General features: G+C 44.6%; 1 protein-coding gene and 1 long non-coding RNA gene across 7 annotated transcripts in view; one reads left to right on the top strand and one right to left on the bottom strand.

Moving 5' to 3' along the window:
• LOC142818856 (uncharacterized) overlaps positions 1-5348 on the top strand; it is a 244659-nt gene extending 239311 nt beyond the window's left edge. For all 3 annotated transcript variants that reach the window (XR_012896535.1, XR_012896538.1, XR_012896534.1), the window contains one exon: positions 5094-5348. This is a non-coding gene — a long non-coding RNA (uncharacterized LOC142818856). The remainder of the gene's footprint in view (positions 1-5093) is intronic.
• PREX1 (phosphatidylinositol-3,4,5-trisphosphate dependent Rac exchange factor 1) overlaps positions 1-19759 on the bottom strand; it is a 267346-nt gene that overhangs the window by 57703 nt on the left and 189884 nt on the right. For all 4 annotated transcript variants that reach the window (XM_075901238.1, XM_075901237.1, XM_075901236.1 and 1 more), the window contains 2 exons: positions 12452-12524; positions 8697-8839 (listed from right to left, as the gene is read on the bottom strand). In XM_075901238.1, the coding sequence (XP_075757353.1) occupies positions 8697-8839; positions 12452-12524 (216 nt within the window). The remainder of the gene's footprint in view (positions 1-8696; positions 8840-12451; positions 12525-19759) is intronic.

Here is a 19759-nt window from a genome sequence, read left to right as displayed (position 1 = left end):
CGGCATAGGTTTCACAGCCCAAGCCATAATGCAGGGGTGGGCAAATAACAGGCCGGATCCGGTCCACCAAGGTTAGCCTGGGGACGGAAGGTTGGCAGGTTCAAGTCCCACCCACTCTGGGAGAGGTGGGAAAAAGGGCTCCCTGAAGGTGAGGTGGTGGGGTGGGTTCTGGCATGGCCTAGGGGATAGGGTGTTCGCCCGGGGAGAGCTCCACCCACCCAGAAGCATCACTGTCACTATGGCCAGCATTTGCCTTTGCCTCTGCAGATACAGAGGATCAGAGTTCCCTTTGGTCATGGATCACCATTCCCAGACAATGGAAGCAGTGATTGCCTGTACCTGCAGAAGTGCAGTAAAGAGAGCAGCAGCAGCCCACCAGGGCCTAATCATGAAGAACCTCTGCTGTTTTATTGCCCACCGCTCCTATAATGTCTAGGTATTTTTTGTGCTGTGGTCCAAGTCTATCAACCCAGGCTCTGAAACTCACTGGTATGGGCTGTGACTTGTTGTGCAGATGTACACAGAGGTCTTAATTTGCAAACCCTGAGAAGCCAACGGCTACACACAGTTGAATGCCGAGTTTCTGTGCAGATCTCATGATTACACATGAAAATCTCTTTCATGCACTATCGTTTACTCATAATCTTCCTGCCCTTCTCAGCTCTAAAATGAGGGTAAACAGAACAGTTTTTAATGTGGATTGTTTTCAGTCAATATGATGGTGATGAAACTAATAGTCCTATATTTCTAAGCCACTCTTCAAAACACAGAATCTCAAAGCCCTTTTATAAACATTTATGCAAACTATCGTCAGTGTTCACTTCATCTTTGAGAAAGTTGTGATATGTTTTCCAAATAATGAAATAGTAATACCTTGCATTTCAGTACAGAACAACCTTTCATCCATAGCAATTAAGAGACTTTCCATAAATAGGAATCATTCTGTCACCCCTAAAATGCAGCCACTTTGGAAGTATAAAATAGCAGCTGCTTAATATTGAACAGCAGCATCATACAATTATACAGTACAGGATGCAAAGAAGAATATTCAATTGAAATTACAAGGGAAGTTTAGACAGGCATAGCATCCTCAAATAGAATTTGACCAGGACACGGGGAGAAGACATATCTTAAAAATAGCCCATTATAATTGTCTCGCTCACATCTGCTTTGCTTGCAACAAGTGAGATGTGAGTTCCTGACATAGTATCAACATTAGTGACTGAACTCTCTTCCAATAACAGCTTGTTGCCTGTACAATGTCCATCATAACACTTACATAGTTATTTGTTTTGTTAATCATTTTAGTACACAGGTTCCCAATTGTGATCTGCAGAGTCCTTGCTGGTAGTCCATGATGAGCAGTCATGTGATCACATGGTCACATGATCCTGGCTCCTCTTTCATTCCAAGCTACTACATCCCATTAAAGGATAGCTAAAATACTGAATTAAATATTTCTTGCATAACTTTCCATATTAGCTACTGTAGTGTCACAGGGCAGTCATGTGACTGTGGATGGGTGGAGCAATGTCCATGACATAAGGTCGATTAAAAGCTGGTCCAGGATCTGAAAAAACTGTAGTGCCTCTACTTAATGTAATCAGTATGATACATATTGGCTACGTCTACACTGGCCCCTTTTCCGGAAGGGGCATGTAAATTTCATGAGTCGTCGTAGGGAAATCCGTGGGGGATTTAAATATCCCCCGCGGCATTTAAATAAAAATGTCCGCCGCTTTTTTCCGGCTTTTAAAAAAGCCGGAAAAGAGCGTCTAGACTGGCCCCGATCCTCCGGAAAAAGCGCCCTTTTCCGGAGGCTCTTATTCCTTCAAAGTAGGAATAAGAGCCTCCGGAAAAGGGCGCTTTTTCCGGAGGATCGGGGCCAGTCTAGACGCTCTTTTCCGGCTTTTTTAAAAGCCGGAAAAAAGCGGCGGACATTTTTATTTAAATGCCGCGGGGGATATTTAAATCCCCCGCGGATTTCCCTACGACGACTCATGAAATTTACATGCCCCTTCCGGAAAAGGGGCCAGTGTAGACGTAGCCATAGGGAACAGTGTCTTTAAGGGCTGCTCTTCCCAGTTGGGTGAGATGCTCTTGTAATGCACAGTCAGTTAGAACCAGACACAGAATAAAGTGGAGCTCTTACAAGCACTGTAAGTGCTCGGATGATCAGTGAATATCACAGATATGACCTTCAGAACACAAGAATAAGATTATCTTTTCATTTAGGCTCTTTCCTTAAGAGGGGATGGTAGGAAAGAGCATGTTCAGGATACATCTCTATCTTTTCACTTTGTGCTGTTAAAAGAACATGGTTGCATGTTGGGTCAATTGTGTTAAAAAAAAATTACATGAAATGAACAGCACTATGCCAGTGTTTGGGTAATCAGCGAGTGGTGGACAAATAAGCAATTCAGTTCTAACATATCTTTAGAGAAAAGGCTATTTAAGGGATGGCTCTTGGCAAAATGGAAGAGATGAGAAGGAGGCAGAAAGACTAAGCTTTAAGCTAAGGAGAATCTAAGTCCTTACGGGTCAGCTTCTGCCCTCAGATTTCCATGGATAGCTTCCCACTGGAATCAAAAGGATCTTCCTGCCCCAATGGACCAGGAGAACATGGCCACAAGCCAACATTAAAAACATTGGCAACAAAGTGTCAGACGTTTCCGTAAACATGAACTATACTGTTACTGTGCTATGAAAATGGCCAATCCTCTAGTAGGAGATTTTCCTTCAACATGGAAAACACATGTTAAACCACTGTCAGTAGCCTGGACATCAGATTGCAGTATGCTCTGACTGAATAAACAGTAAAACCAAATGGATAGCTTGTGGCTTTCTTTATCCCGGGTTAACCTCAATGTCAGTTATCTTCTGAATGCAAATGACCATGAGCTAAATCAGTGTTGGGAGGAAAGCAGTGATTATATCTACTCCCCTCACATGCTTTAAAGTGGCAGGGTGGTTATGCATTCAGAAGCCTTAGAAGCAAACGAAAGGCTGAAGATTTCTCCCTTTACTTCCGCTGTATTTTCATTTTAGGTCTTTGTACCAGTCTTCAGAGTTTGGCCCAGTTACTGTATGTTTAGATGTTTCTCAGATATATTAATTTTGAGCTAGATTGTGCTTCTTGCACCCATACTAACCTAAGTGTTAAATCTTAAATTCAATCCCACAAAGGATGCACATTAGTAAAACTTGACTGATGGATGTTTGTGGAAATCCAACTTCAGAGTGGGTGTGAACAGGATTGAAGTGAATTAACTGAAAACTTCAAACACACATTAGTGTGAAGAAAACATCTGCAGCATAAACACAGCTCTGCTATAAGTCTTGCCAAGGACTTTGAGACACTAAAACCTTTGGTGGCACAGTTCACCAATTATTAAACACAAAAAATAAAACACAATAACCAAGATCCTTTTGATCAAAGACCTCCTCAGTGAACTGACATTCTGAATAAATTAACAATAGAATATTTTCAGTATAAGGAATACTTATTTTCACTTTAGTGTTTGCTGGGGTTTTTAGTGACTAAATCCACCCCAAAACACCCTTATCATGGCCTCTAGCTACACCTGGATGACACATTCTTCTTGTTATTGACTTGCTAGCCCAATTCCTTGGGCATTCAAAGATCCCTCGGGGACAGAATCTCATTAGTGACTCTGTTCCTGAGGGTGTTTTTAATCAAGGATTTTGAATTCTCAAGCCTGAATAGACTTTGGGAGGCTAGACTAATGAAAGCAATGAGGCAGCCTCTGTCTTGCAGAAGCTGTGCAGAATGAGGTCATTTTCTATTAGCAAAAGACACAAGAATAATTCCTCTGGAATGCAAAAAGAAATTTTAGTACGGAGTGAGCTGGACTTTATTTTAAAAATGCAGGTCACAATGTAAGCTCTAAATAAGAGAAATATATTTTGCAGTGCCATCATTTTAGCAGCACATTTAAGGAGGTTGTCCTGTTCAATGAATGGGCTCTTTTAAAATTGCAGTGAGAGATATGATTGAGTTATAATGCTACTGAGTACCTACACATTTGAGACCCTGCAATGGGAGAGTGCTAAACTATACAGAGTAAGTTCAAACTGCTATTATTATCATCAATTATTCTTATTTGATTTAGTGCTTTTTATCTTCAAAGTCCCTTTTAAATATGACAGAGGTGGAAGAAAAGCATTATCCTCATTTTGCAGATGGGAAAACTTAGGGTGCATCTACACAGCACCCTAAACTCAAAATAAGAAGCAATTTGCACTACTCAAATCGTGTATCTATTTCGATTCTATTTTGAAATTTTGAAATTTGGCGTGTTTACACAGCGCCAAATTTCAAAATAACACACTATTTTCAGACATCCGTTAACCTTCATGGAACAAGGGCTACAAGGATGCTGCAATAGCATGCCCACTATTTAGAAAAATATTTTGAAATAATGGGCAGCTTGTTAAGACGCAGGATAGTTATTTCAGGATATATCTGGTATCCCGAAATAGCCACACTCTGTAGATGTACCTTGAGACACGGTTCAAGGGTATGTCTAGACTACATGCCTCTGCCGACAGAGGCTTGTAAAATAGGCTACCTGACATAGTCAATGAAGCGGGGATTTAAATATCCTCGGCTTCATTAAAATAAAAATGGCCACCGTGCTGTGCCGGCTCAGCTAATCGTCGGCACAGCGTGCGAGTCAAGACGTGGATCAGTCGACAGGGGAAGCCTTTGTCGACCGCTCCTGTAAACCTTGTTATACAGGCTATACAGTGATCTCATGTCAGAAACTAGGTTAGGCCCCAGGTATTTCTCATTCTTGTGCTCGGATCACTAGATGTCACCTTTTTTCAGAACCCGAATACCAGAAGGCAGTAATGTTGCTATTGACTTTCAGTGGTGATTAGGCTCCTGAGTGACTTAGGTTCAGTTTGACAAATGGGATGAAGGCTCCTATATCACTCCTTAGGTGCTTTAGAAGCTGTTACCCAAGATGTTTGCAGCCAATATCTCTACAAGGATGGGAAAAGCTGGGACAACTTCTATTTAAGATCAGACAAATAATCCTGACTCTGTTGGTGTTCCCTATCAACAGACTTAACTGTGTGTGAATTTGCCAGTCCAGTTCCTTGATCATTCAGAAGTAAGCAGAAGTGCAACTCATAAAATAAAGGAGAATGCTGCAACATGGATGCAAACCCTGTAGCTGGAGGCAGTCAGAAGCCCGAATTCTTTTTGAACTATGCAAAGAATTTTGTGTATTTTTTCAACGTGTCAGGATTTATGTCCATAAATCAAAAACAACTGCATAAATAAATGAATATCAAACTTTGTCTGAAGTGCATTTTTTTCCAGCCTAGAATCACATTCCTTTGGCATTTGTGATTTTCATTGGACAGAAAGTTCTTCTTGTTTCCCTCCTTAGAGTACAAGTTGTCCAAGATATGGAAAGGGGGTAAAAGCTTTCACAACTTGGTGAGTAAGTTGAGTTTGTTCCCCGTAAGCAATTCGGGTTACACTGAAGAGGTACAGTGCAAAATCCAGCAGAGAGGAAGTTGTGTTACTCTAACTGCAATGTGGCTTACACAGAGCCCTAAAGAATGGAGTGATGCACAAAGGCCCAGTTAAAGAGGAAAAAGGTGGAGCCATATTGCAGCCAGGGAAAAACAAGGATTCCAGCAGCTTCTTATTGCTAGCCAAAAAAGGAAGTATGAATAAATGCAATGCACTTCCAGTGCTTGTATTTGTGGGAATCTCTACTTTACAAGTATTCAGGTAGCTCTTGGTTTGTGGCAATAGCAATGATGCGCAGAATTTTAGTATTTGAAAATCTGTACCAAGAAGCATGCTGTTTGTAATTTGCTATGCATTATTTACTATTCATTTTCAACTTTTAACTCTTTGGGAGGAGATTGTGTTTGTGCACTGACTCACATTATGGCATTTGTTTAGGAACAAATATAATGATAAATATTTCTCCTGTTTCAAATCCTTTAGTTACCCAGTCAGGGAGCAGATATCAGGGAGTTCGCTATTGATTACGAATAGTGTCTGATTGAAGCACCAAGCTGAAATGTGTTCTCAAACTCTTTTATGCTAATAAATACCCAATACATTAGCAGAAAGAAGGATCAATTAGGTCTACTGCTGACCTTTAGAAGGCTCCCGCATTTCAGGGGTAGAAACGGGGCCAACAGAATGCCAGGCCCCTGGGCAAAGTGGGGGGTGGGCCTGGCTCCACACTCCTGCAAGGGGTGGGACCTTAGGTAGAAATAATGCCTGGGTAGAAATAATGTAGTTGTTAGACACCTGCCCTTTTAAATTGGGGGAAGAAAAGAGGAAAATGTACGCTGGTATCTATTCCCTTCCTCCCTCCCCCCCTCCAAAGGGGCCTCTGTCCAGAGGGAAGAAAATCAAAGCAGCTTGAGTGATGACCAGTCCCCTATGGGTGAATATGAAGATGATCTCTGAGGGTATGTCTACACTACCCCGCTAGTCCGAACTAGCGGGGTAATGTAGGCATACCGCACTTGCAAATGAAGCCCGGGATTTGAATTTCCCGGGCTTCATTTGCATAAGCCGGCCGGCGCCATTTTTAAATGCCGGCTTGTTCGAACCCCGTGCCGCGCGGCTACACGCGGCACGGGCGAGATAGTGCGGAATGGCTTGCTAGTTCGAACTATCTAGCCCGTGCCGCGTGTAGCCGCGCGGCACGGGGTTCGAACAAGCCGGCATTTAAAAATGGCGCCGGCCGGCTTATGCAAATGAAGCCCGGGAAATTCAAATCCCGGGCTTCATTTGCAAGTGCGGTATGCCTACATTACCACCCTAGTTCGAACTAGGGTGGTAGTGTAGACATACCCTGAGTGCTTTGCAAAATGCAGGAATCAAGCCCAGAGTCTAAGTTCTTGGCAGTTAATTATTCTTTTAGGAGCTTCTTTGTATCAAATGCTGAATATGGTAACTTGACACACAGCTCACAAGAACTGGGGGGGGGGGGGGGGGAGAGTCGCCAATCCTTCAGGATTGTCCTGGAATCCCCAGGAATTAAAGACTTAAACTTTAATTAAAGATTATGACACATGATGAAACCTATAGGAGTACATCCAAACTGGCAACTCTGGGTGCAGGTGAACAATTTTTAGGGAGAAAGAGGGAGGATCATCATTGGATGGGGATTTAAATATCACAACTGGCCAGTTAGACAAACACTGAGGGTGTATCTAGACTACATGGCTCCGTCGACAGAGCCATGTAAGTAGTTTACCCAACATAGTCAATGAAGCGGGGATTTAAATAATCCCCGCTTCATTAAAATAAAAATGGCCGCCGCGCTGTGCCAACAATCAGCTGATCCGGCACAGCGTGTCAGTCTAGATGCGGATCAGTCGACAAGGGAAGCCTTTGTCGACCGCTCCTGTAAACCTCATTTCACGAGGCATAAAGGAGCAGTTGACACAGGCTTTCCTTGTTGACCAATCTGCTTCTAGACTCCCGTGCTGTGCTGGATTAGCTGATTGTCGGCACAGCGCAGCAGCCATTTTTATTTAATGAAGCAGGGATTATTCAAATCTCCGCTTCATTGATTATGTCAGGTAAACTACTTCACATGGCTCCGTCGACGGAGCCATGTAGTCTAGACACACCCTGAATGACTTTCCTGGAGGTAGAATAACAGCAGGCAGGGGTGGGGGAATGTCTGCCAACCACCAGGAAAACTCTTCCCTCCTTTAATGGGCCTTAGGATCCTTTCCAGCAAAGCTGTTTTTGTTGTTACTGACTTGGGCTTTCATCCTGCTCCTGCATTTTGCCAGTTCTCAACAGGAGAGGAGAGTGGGGTCTGGGCCACTGGCAGTAAATGAGCTTTTCTGGACAAATAGCATCCAAATCCTAACCAGGATAGAACAGTCCACATGCAGTCAAGAGTGTGACAGTGTTTAAGAGACTGGGTATCATGGGAAATAACTATTTGTAGGGCAATTAGCATGAAGAACAATATTATTGCCTGGAAAATGTTTTCTTGGATCCCATCCATGATATTGGAACTGAGACTTGAAGTGGATATGTTCTGTGTAGGAATCTAGCTTATCTGAAATCACTCTGGGTATGTCTACACTTGCACCCTAATTCGAACTAGGGATGCAAATGTAGGCATTCGAAATAAATCAATGAAGCGGGGATTTAAATATCCCACGCTTCATTAGAATGATCTCCCAGCGCGCACTTTCACTTTCGAAACAACTGGCATTCGGAGTAACGCGCCGGCGAGATCATGCTAATGAAGCCCAGGATATTTAAATCCCCGCTTCATTGACTATTTTGAATGCCTATATTTGCATCCCTAGTTTGAACTAGGGTGCAAGTGTAGACATACCCTCTGATAGTGACTCCCAAATACATATGAATCTTGGAGAATTACCTGATTCTTACCTAAGTACATCCACCATACTATTTGTCACCCAGTGTTTTAACTTCAGCCCAATTGATGCAAGGCCTGTTTTTGAATCTACCTCTCCTTTTTGTCTCTCAACAAAAAGAATTTTCACAGTGAATCAAAGTCAGCTGCAATATCTGGCTACTGTTTGTAATTTCCCACCCTGTTTTTTTCTTCTGTACACTGGTATAAATTTAATTGCTTTAGAAAGCTAAAGATCACAATGCCTTATGTGAAACAAATACCAGATCAGCTCTGTCTTACCAGCAGGTTCTTTGCTAGGATGTTTTCAATGAGCTTGAAGTCATTACGCAACTGCTTGCTCTTGAAACTTGTACCCTCCATTTCCTCATCAGCATAAAAGCGGAAATATTGGGATTCATCCTTGAATTCGCTCTTCTCCAGGACTGAAAACCAAAGGGTGGAAGGCAGACAGACAGTTAGAAGGAAATCTAAACATATTTCTCTCCCCTTTAGAAAACCAAAGACCAAAGAAAATCCTGACTAAGGGTATGAATGGCTAACTGGTTAACGGGTAAACATGACTCTTACCGGGTGATGCTTATCAGTTACAGTTAACCAGTGACACAGCTGGGCTGGAGCAGCCCCCCCCCACCTGACATGGTGGGGGGGAGCTGTTCCAACCCAGCCAGGCTCATGGCATGGTGCAGAAGGCTGGAGCAGCCCATTGCATGTCAGGTGGGGGCGCGTCAGCCCAGTCAGAACAGCCCATGCCTGGCTAGAGCAGCCCACCGCACTGCTTAACTAGTTAACAGATTAAACAGGATTTTACATGCCAAATCCTCACCACCAATCCCAGCCAATCATTTATTTAACCCTGGTTTCTTAATCTGTGCCATATTTTGGGCACATCTCACCAAAGTGCAGGGTGGATCTTGGTCTGATCTTCAGTGCTTCTGGTCATAGGCGTAGTTTGACTTCTATATTGGAGATTAGCTCCAGTCAGGCCAATAGGGCCACGCAGGTGGGGCAGGGGGAGTGAGGAGGGGAATTCCATGCCTGCTTGATACTTGCCATTGGGGGGAGAAGGGGGCAATACTCTCTCTCTAACTCCACCAAACTATGCCCAGGCTTCTGATGAATGTGGAATGCTCATCAGGTCCTCTTACAAGAAAGTTTCTATGTAGTATATTATCAAGCAATATGCAACTTGTTTGGTTCATATTAGTCTCATCTCTGGAAACACCCACTGATACCTGGAAAGTAAATATTACTTCCCAGCTGAATTAGCACTTTTTCTTCACTGGTTAGTTTGTCGATGTGATTTGTTTACTTCCCTGCCTTGGCATCAGTATTATGGAGGAAGACAAAGGGAAGATTCTGGGAACAAAATTGATTTTGAACTGCTGGTTAGAGAGATATGAGTCCACATAGAATGGTTCAGAGCACCCGTGGAATGAAGGTATTCAGAATGGATAGGAGAGCTGGAAATGGGAGTGGAGTTCCTGAGAGAGGCAGGCCATCCTATGTGTTTAACAATAGCTTTGTAAATCAGAGTAAATTTGGGTGCTCGTGCCCCAAATGTTCCAGGTTGGGGCCTATGATCTCCCTCCCCACAGCTTTTATTCCCATGGCTCCTGCTTGTTCATTCATGTGCCGCCTCCTGCAATCAAACGGAGCATGTTTTCATACTACTTGTGCAGAATCTGAAACACTCAAGGGAGGGTGCAGTATTGGCTTTTTCAGCCACTACCTGGAGTAATTCCCATCTGTAAACAGATGGCCATTGTGAAGCTTTCAAAGGCCTGTTTTCTCCACACAACAAAGAATGGCCTCAGAAGTAAATGAACTTTTTAACAGCTTCTCTTTCCTTCAGCTTTTTTTAATCACGTGTCTGGCAGAGGTGTCCAGAACCAGTTTGGATGTGATGCCTGTTTCCAAATGTCTGTTTCAGGTTCTGTGGCCACTTCAAAGCTGGTTCTGATTATAGCCAGGTCTGCTGATGGAGGGGGCCAGGGGAAATGAGGCAGTTGTCCTGGGGCCTGGTGATTCCAAAGGGCCCAGAGCTCCCAAATGCTGCCACTGCTACTGCTGTGGCACCTGGAGCCCTGGGCCCTTGAATTGCCACCAGAGTGCCATGCAGCACCCTCTGAATGGTTCTAAGGGTTGGGGGAGCAGCACAGTACACTCTGGGTAGTACTGAGGACTGGCTGCCCCAGTCCCGCCTCTTCCACCTGAGGCTCCATTTCTTCTGGAAGCACAGAGTTGGCCTCCCTCACCTAGTCCAGGGGCCCGGCATGGCTGTCAGCTCCCCTGATTCCAGCCTATGGGTAAACACTGCAGAGAAATCTACTGACAGATTCTGATCTGGCCCAGAGCAGCAATACTGGATGCTCTCCCATCTCCTCCTCCTCTCCAGTCTCCAATTCACCTTTTCCAGGAACACTTCCTGGAAAGGTTTTGCAGCCATTTCATTTATTGTTGTGTATATAATAGATATTCAAAAGCCTGCAGTTTACGCAATGTATCCTAAAAACTGGGCAATGGCCAGGGTATTCCCTGAGGGTCTGCCAGAGATGGGGGTTCTACAGGGCACATTTTCCAGTTCTCTGCTCAGGTCTCCATGCATGTGAATTCAATTGCACCCACTCACCAGGGTAAAGGGTTGGGATGAATGTTTGGACCCTGTGGGGATTGCTCATCGCTTGTCTCCCTTTCATTCTGGGACATATTCTGAGAGACTTGCTCGTGTTGACCTTGCTCTGAAAGGAGCAGTGGGACTCTATGAGAAGTAAGGGGCTACCAATGTGAATAAAGCAATGAAAATCAGACCCTCCCTGCCCTCTTCCTCCAGCTTCCAGGACTGAGGCCACAGCTGCAGGCTGAACTGAAAGGGAGACAATGTGCTAGAGAATGTGCACATGGTGAGTTTCTCCAGTTCCACAAGATGAGATGAGCAGTTAAGACTCTGGGAACAGGGTGTCTCATTACAATGTCTGCCCAAGAAGGGGCAATAGGATAGAGAGTTTAATTCAACCTCTAAACCCCTCAAACAGCTACAAATTCTCATAATCCATGCTTTGACCTCAGATGTGATTTTCCATTGGCCTTGCCCATCTCAAACACCCATCGGAAGGAGGGTACCTTCTCATTTGGGGGCAGGAATCATAGCAATGCTCCTTTACAGTCCCTCACTAATTGCTACTCCTAGACTGCACTCGGGGGTTTGGATATTTCATCTGCGTTGCCCACATGCCACATCTTCATTACTATGAGGACATGGGAGACAGAAGAATGTGGATCAAGAAACAGCCGGGGGCTTTTATTTTAGAGCAAATCTTCACTGCTGTTGGGGTGCCAAAACAACTGAAAATAGCCACGAGAAATCAAAGGGCAGGGCAGACCTCAAAACACAGGGCTGAGCTCGAGAATCTGGCAGCTCCCAGCGGTACAGTGTCGAGGGCCGCCAAGGCTGCTCTGAGAGGCAGGCACTAAAGAGAGCAATTTGGCAGTTCCTTTAGGATAGCTCAGCCTAGTGTTTGACGATTCATCCCGAGTCATGTTGTACCCGAGACCTACTGGAGTGCATTTCGGGACAGCACTTAGTATGTGCAGCATTTTGGATGGCCCAGAAAGTGCTGGGTATTGTTCACAGCTCTGAATGGCATCTCACTGAATTCTGGGAGCTCAGCATCTCTCAGGATCAGGCCTTATTGAGGTGCCTTTATTTCTAAAATAAAGGCCATATTTGCAGCTTGGTTGTTCCCAAGAGAACACACAGTGAGAAAATGATTTCCCCATTTAACTGCCTGGGTGCTGCAGGGTTTATCATGAACATACTCCATGTGGGGACCCTCTGACAGAGCTATTCCCCCAAACATCTTTGATAGGGTCCGTGCTCCCCATGGCTGCATTTCAGAGGGATCCTGCTGGGACCTCTGAGACTGCTTGCATGTATGACACAGCCAATAGGATTGGGATTTGAAGCTATCCCCCATTAATGAGACAGAAGTGAGAGCTCTGTTAATTGGCTACAAGAAGGGTAATTGGTACATTACCATGATGCATGAAACCATTATTGCAGAGTCCAACACCCAGTGCGACGGCTTCCTCCCGAGTCTGACAGTCTCCCTAGAAACAGGAGGATAAATGTTATACCTCAGTCTACTTCCTAATCTAAACAATTTCCCCTCCCTGCAGTTGCAGCCCTGAAATTAACAGGGTTGCAGAGAACAATAGCAAGTAATTAAAGCAGGCTTTCCTTTGCCCCAACCCCATTCATTCCTATATATAACACACCTTCCCTCCCACAGGAATTGGGAGGACAAAAGACCTGAGTCTGGAAAGCAGCTATTTTACTAGCACAGACGTATAATATTACATCAATGTGGACACTTTTTTCTTTATTACCAGCAATTGTGATAAAGATTAAGTTCAGTACCCATTAGCCACAGACAATGCCACTCATTCTTAGAGAGAGAGAGAGAGAGAGAGAGAAATTTTTATCTGTATCTAAACCAAGGAAGGGAAAACTCTATGCATAATCAGTTCAAGTGAACTCCCAAAGGTTTCAGTTAATTAAACTTCTATGGTACTCTGTTTTCTCATATAGCCAAATCGGCAAAACATGACTCACTCAGTTAAATATCATTTGAAGCCCTCAGGCCAATATTTCAAAGTAGGGTACAAGAGGTGAGCCTGCAAATGTGCCTGTTACAAATCATTAAAAAGTAATTTGCATGCACAAAATCAGTCATTTGCAATTAATGCCCAAATTCTGTATATGAAACAGCTTATTTGGCATGTGAAGGAAGATGTATGCATGTATCCCTGATGCACCTTTTCTTCCTCTCTCTGACACCCTGAAAAGTGCTGAGTATGGCTCACAGCTCTGAATGGCATCCCACTGATTTCTAGGGACTCAGCCTCTCTCAGGATCTGGCCCTATTGAGGTGCTGTTATTGCTAAAATAAAGGCCACATTTGCAGTCTGGCTGTTTCCAAGAAAAAAATACAAAGAAACGAAAAATAAAAAATCTAGGAAGAAAAACTAGGTTCCACCTTGCAGACACTACCCATGTACTTAAGGACTTAGCACTCACAATTTGAACACAGGTCCCTGTAATGGGGCCATCACCCCAATTGGTGAAATAAGAGTTAAACGTGAGGTGGGGAACCTTTTTTGGGCCAGGGGTCACTGACCCACAGAAAAATCAGTTGGGGGCCACACATAAGTGAGAAGCAGAAAAAAAACCTCATTGTGGCCCCCAACTGAGAAGGAAAACGACACTCCCCACATTCCCTTTGCACACCAGAGCCTGGGGGGCCAGACTAGTAAAATTTGTGTGCTCCAGCCCTCAGAGGGGCAGCGACAGGGCTGGAGCGCCATCGTGGGCTCCCCTATGCTGGGTGGGGATCTAAGCTTTGGGGGCTGAATCCAGGCAAGCTGAAGGCCACATCTGGCCCCCAGGCCTGAGATTTCCCAGCCCTGGGCTAAACTCAGACCTGAGAGAGGGCTAGGACAGTGGACCAATCAGCTGAGGCAGGTAGCAGCCAATCAGGGCGGGGCAGTATACATTGAGGCTGTCTGGGAAGCAAGAGAGGGTACCTGAGACAGAGCAGGGTTGGGAAAGCTCAGGAAGAGTTGGTGAACTCTAGCCAGGCAAGCTCCCAGGCTGAGGCCTTGCTCTCAAATCCTGAGAGTCCTACACTCCCTTGCAGAGGATGAGTGGCCATTTCAGACTGCAGTTTGCCCCTGAGGCAGGGGCTAGAGGATGACTGGCAGTGGGTCACTGAGGCAAAGTGGGTATAGGGATTTGGGGTTTACTGTGAGGGGAGACCCCAGAGTGTGGGGGGAGGGGAGGTAAAGCCGTGAGGGAAGTGGCACTGTGGTTTGGGAGGGTTTGAAGTAGCACAGAAGACAGGTAACTGAGGGTGAGACACCTGTCAACCGGGGGTGTTCCAGGGCTGAAAGCTAATCGCCAGATAGACCAGGGGAAGGTGCTCAAGCAGAGAGTGCTTGAACGTGCTACAGTCCCATACCCCCCAAACCCACATGCTACCATTGACTAAGAATAACTGACATGCTAAGTATAGATTCCTATTGCCCTGAGACTTGGTTACATTTAGGCTCCCTCCCTTCTACTTCTTAATCCTCTGCTCACACTGGAGAGATGGTGTTTGACAGCAAGACTAAACCCATGATAGCTGCGGAACAAAAAGCAATGGCTGTATCCCTGCCAGGATACCGAGTGACTGCTCCAGGGGTTGCCTGAATCTGATTCATAATCCCCCAAGGATACACAAGCCGTGGGTATTAATAAACATTACACTCATTTTCTACTCTAAGCCTATTTCTAAGGCTTTACAAGTCTCTTCTCAGTTTCCACATCCTGCCATGTGACAGCATCCAGCTAGCACCATGACTTGTTTTTAGGCTAAGTGGATAGTTCATTCTACATAAGGGCTGGGGTTTAAAATCTAATTTAATTCTGTAATTGTGAATACATTGAAGGGAAAATGGCTTCTGACACCATTCTGAAATTAGCCTTTGGGATCTGGTTCTCTTCCAGGTAACTGACCATTAAAATCTCCATGGGCAGGGATTCTAAAGCAAACTTGGCGACTCCTGAGGATGTTAGGGTGCCCTTAGCTCACACCCTAGGAAACCAGCACCTTTTAAATATAGAAGGTAACTAAAAATAAAGCATTGCAGATCCTGTGCATATTTCCAAATAATATTTGACCATCCCTCCAACTGCAATAAATAATAATAAAAAAAATCCCTTAAAGAGAGACATCCTTACATTCTACATGTGATTTTAGATGTGTCTCTTGTAGAAACTGCAGTGCACATGATACTCAACACCTCCCCCCCCCCACACACACACACATTGCTCAGCTGTCAGTGAGGGGAGATGACTTTCGAACATGAAGAGTGACAGGATCCAGCAGTTCACCTGCACAAATGCCGAGTGATTATCTCTAAATTTCCACAGGGACCATTATTAAATTGAGAGACATCTTCAGTTGCAATCACAAAAGCTAGCGCAGGTGTTTCTCCTTTCAGGCTAGGACTTGCCAAAACCCTCTCCCCACAATGTTCAGAAGGTCACCTGAGAAATACCCAACACAGGGTTTCTTACAAGTCTTCACTTTCCAGGACCTACCCTATGCCCTGAGATGAGACATAAATACCCTCATCTTCCATCAACAATGTTGCTGGAATGTTCTTCCAATGTCATGATGACTAATACTGTGTTCAGGTGTCAAATATAGAACACACCTTAGACACACAATGGGAGATAACTGAGACCAAATCCAGCCATTGTGGGCAGGAAATAACTAACAGAAAGGCAGGCAACCTCAGCGTTAAATCTCCAGGTCTTATGGAAAGCCCTCAGCCTCTCTCTCTCACATAAAGGCTAGCTGGTATTGAATATGCAGTGCTAGTATTCCAGGTTGCACAATATAATAGGCCTCATAGTGAGAAATGCTGGAACATCTGCAGCTCCATTTATGTGAGGAGATACTAGCACTCAGTGTCTTTGATAATCAGGCAATTGGTGCCTATTTTGGTCTAGATTCTGAGAGCTTGTGATACACAAGGGATTGTTGTATGTTTCAGATTTAAATGGCAACAGGTTAAATGTACACATAGTTGTGTCTCTCAAGACCAAATTCAGCTTGATTGTTGGCAGATGCAAGAAAATATAATATTCCCCAAGTAGGAGGCAGGGTTTAGGATCTCAAATGATGGCTAAAATATAATTTCTTTCATAGGGAAAAAAAAGCCCTAATTCCTTTGTGTTGCTGAATCTTGAGAATATTTGTGAGGGCCAAGGAAATGAAAACCAGAATCTTCTATTAGTGAAAGATCCCCCTCACTTTTCCAATCTAAATGACAAACAGAAGGCAGATTCCATCCTTCAAGTACTATGCTGGGTCACTGAATATAAAGAAAACAATGGTCTGCACTATTTGTACAACATTGCTAAATCAAATCATGATTTTCTACTTCAAATCCTGAATATAGAAGGTATGTCAGAACCAGGAAGTGCATTTTTTTCAAGATCCCTTTCTGGCTACTTGTTTAGTTGTGAAATCACATTAGATACCACAGCCAAGATTTTAAAAAATGGGGGCCTAAAGTTACATTCCTAAAACTGTAATTAGGAAACTAAAAGTTGGATCGATTTTTCAAAAGAGCTGAGCACCCACCAGCTCCTACTGAAATATTTAGGTAGAAGATCCAAATTGTGACCAGTTATAAGAAAATAATTCATTCTGAGGGGTGAGTTTCCAAGCAAGTGCATAGGCTGTTTGTAGGTCTGTCTGAATGGAAATCTGATTGTTATAAATGCAGGGCACTTACTCACAAAGGCAATAAAATCTCTCAGTGTAGCTATAGTCAGAAAAGTGGTCACATAAATCATCTCCATAACTTAACATGTTGCATATGCTCCCCTCCATGTCTGGAAGTTGCATCTGCTTTATCAGTATGAACACTTTTCCATTTCTAGAGTGCCAACACAGCTCTGGAAGAGCAATTGGGAGTTTATTTTGTTCACTGCACACGAAAAAGGCCACCAGCTAAATTCCAAATATAGAATCTTTAATACTGCTCTTATAGAAAAGTCCTAATAGAATTCTATAGACGTGTATTAGGTTTCTAGAGAAATTACTCAAATAACTATAGAATTTAACAGAAAATAAGAATTTTTCTATATATTTCTAAACTATCCTATAGGTTTCCATACAATGGAAGGAATTTTCTATTAAATTCTATGGGATGTTTAAAAAAAAAAAAAACTATAGAAAAGTGATAATTTTCTATCAAGTTCCATAGGATCTATTCATAAAGGAAGTAAATGACATAAGTAGCAGCAATATTCCATCTGGATTTTTATATCTATGGGAGAATTTGTAGTGCCACCAGTCAGAAAAAATCAAATTTGATTTTTAATTTAGTAACATTAAAAATCCAACTCCCACTAGTCAAAGAATGTCTCCTAATTGCATGAATGGGAATTGGACCAAGGCCTAGATGCAGAAGTTAAACGTTGACAATGATCCTATAAAGTAAATGAATACACCAGAAATTTTTCACATATAACATACGCATCAATTTAGCCTCTATGCATATATGATTCAAGCCTAATGCATGAAGTATAAAGGAAAATTAAGTGAACAGCAAACCTACAGGCTGGCTTAACCTAATAGAATGAGGAAAAGGAGGAAAAAAATGAGTTCACTTTCTCCAGACCTCAGATTGATCTGTTATTTTTCCCTCTGAGTCATCCTCTTGCCTACAGAACTGTGATTAATCACAATCATGGCCACATCATATTGATTAAATTGCACCTCTTCAGCCACAGCAGCCTCTTTTTTCTTTTTTCCTAGTTCTCCATGGACCCCGCTAAGCCACATGGAACAGATCCAACTACTCCAATATGCCTGCTTTCCATCTGCCTTTGATAGGCAGGGCTAGGTAACCCACCTTCAGCTGTTCCATTTGATTTAATGGGGGTCTTAAATCACCTTTGTGTCCTTGCTGTAAAGAAATGTCAAAAGCAATTGGAAGGAACATTTCCAAAGAAGAACATGCCAGGTCTGATTCTCATTTATACAAAGGGCCTTTTATGTCACTTTGGGTACGTCTACACTACAGCGCTAGTTCGAACTAACTTAGTTCGAATTAGTTAATTAGTTAACTAAGCTAATTCGAACTAACGCGTCTAGAACTAAAAACTAGTTCGAATGAGCGTTTTGCTAATTCGAACTAGCAAGTCCACATTGAGTGGACTCAGAACAGGGCTTAAGGATGGCCGGAAGCAGTGCCGGCAGGGCATAAGAGGAGGACTTAGAGCATGGAGATGCTGTCTCAGGCTAGCCGAGGGCTGCGCTTAAAGGGTCCCGACCCCCACCCCAGACACACAGTTCTAAGGGGTGCCCCGCTTGCAAAGAAGTTCTGGCTTGGAGTGCCCGGAGTACCCACACTGGGCACATCACACCACTCGGCCATCAGCCCGGCTGCACTTGCCGCAGGCTGCCATCTGGGGAGAGGGGGCAATTGGGGGGCTGCAGGAGAGCTTCCACCCCCAGAAGCCCGCAGAGCCAGCCCAGTCCTCCCCATCGGGGGCTCGAACCCCATTCTTCCCTCACCTCCTTCCACTTACCCTTCCCTAGCCCCCCTTCTTATTGATGTACAAAATAAAGATAACGTTTCTTCCAACATTGACTCTGTCTTTATTGAACAAAACTGGGGGAGACTGGGAAAAGGAGGTGGAAGAGGGGAAGAGAAAGGCTGGGAGAGGGGAGGGCAACTAACATGATCAGGGGTTAGGAACAGGTCCCAGATGAAGAGAGGCTACAGAGACTGGGACTGTTCAGCTTAGAAAAGAGGAGATGGAGCGGGGACAGAATAGAGGCTCTAAAAGCAGGGGTTGGTGGAGAGGGTGCATTCAGAAAAGTTCTTCATGAGTTCCCATAAAGAAGGACTAGAGGACACCAAAGGAAAGGAATGGGTAGCAGGCTTGAAACTAGTAAGAGAAAGTTGTTCTTCTTGACAAAGCAAATAGTTAACCTGCGGAACTCCTTGCTGCAGGAGGCTGTGAAGGCTACAACCAGAACAGAGTTTAAAGGGAAGTGAGATCAAGTCATGGAGGTTGGGTCCATGGAGTAGTCTTAGCCAGGGGGTAGGAGTGGTGTCCCTGCCCAAAGTTTGTGGAAGGCTGGAGAGGGATGGCACGAGACAAATGGCTTGGTCACTGTCTTTGGTCCATCCCCTCCAGGGTCCCTAGGGTTGGCCGCTGTCGGCAGACAGGCTACTGGGCTAGATGGACCTTTGGTCTGACCCAGGACGGCCATTGTAAGCTCAGGGCTCAGGGTCGGGGGTCTCAGTGGACCCCCTTGATTTTCATGCACACCTGCTCCTGGGTGGCCAGGCTGGCAGCTCTCCTGCCCTAGACGGCCACTTTCCTGTGCCTAGTGCGGCGATCGTGGACGAGGTCCACGATGTCCGCACTAGCCCAGGCAGGTGCCTGCCTCTTGCGGTCCAGGGCAAGCTCCCGGGAGCCGCCAGCCTGGTCCCAGGAAGAGGGGGTGGGCTGGGGGACATCGGGTGGGTGGCTCGAGCCGTGCCAGGTGCAGGGTCTGCTGGCTGGGTGCTGGCAGGCTTGCACCTGGCACGGGCACCGTAGCCAGCCCGTGCCCCTTTAAGGGGTCCGGGGCCGGGAAGGGGGCATAGAGTTTCCCTGGTATTGGCCAGAGTGGCCACCAGGGAAACCTGGGGAGGGCTCGCCTCCCACTAGTTCGAATTAAGGGGCTACACAGCCCTTAATTCGAACTAGCTAGTTCGAACTAGGC

Source organism: Pelodiscus sinensis, chromosome 18, assembly GCF_049634645.1.
Source record: "Pelodiscus sinensis isolate JC-2024 chromosome 18, ASM4963464v1, whole genome shotgun sequence".
NCBI classification, from domain to species: Eukaryota; Metazoa; Chordata; order Testudines; family Trionychidae; genus Pelodiscus; species Pelodiscus sinensis.
The sequence above is the reverse complement of the archived record's forward strand: the minus strand, read 5'-3'. Positions and strand labels throughout refer to the sequence as shown.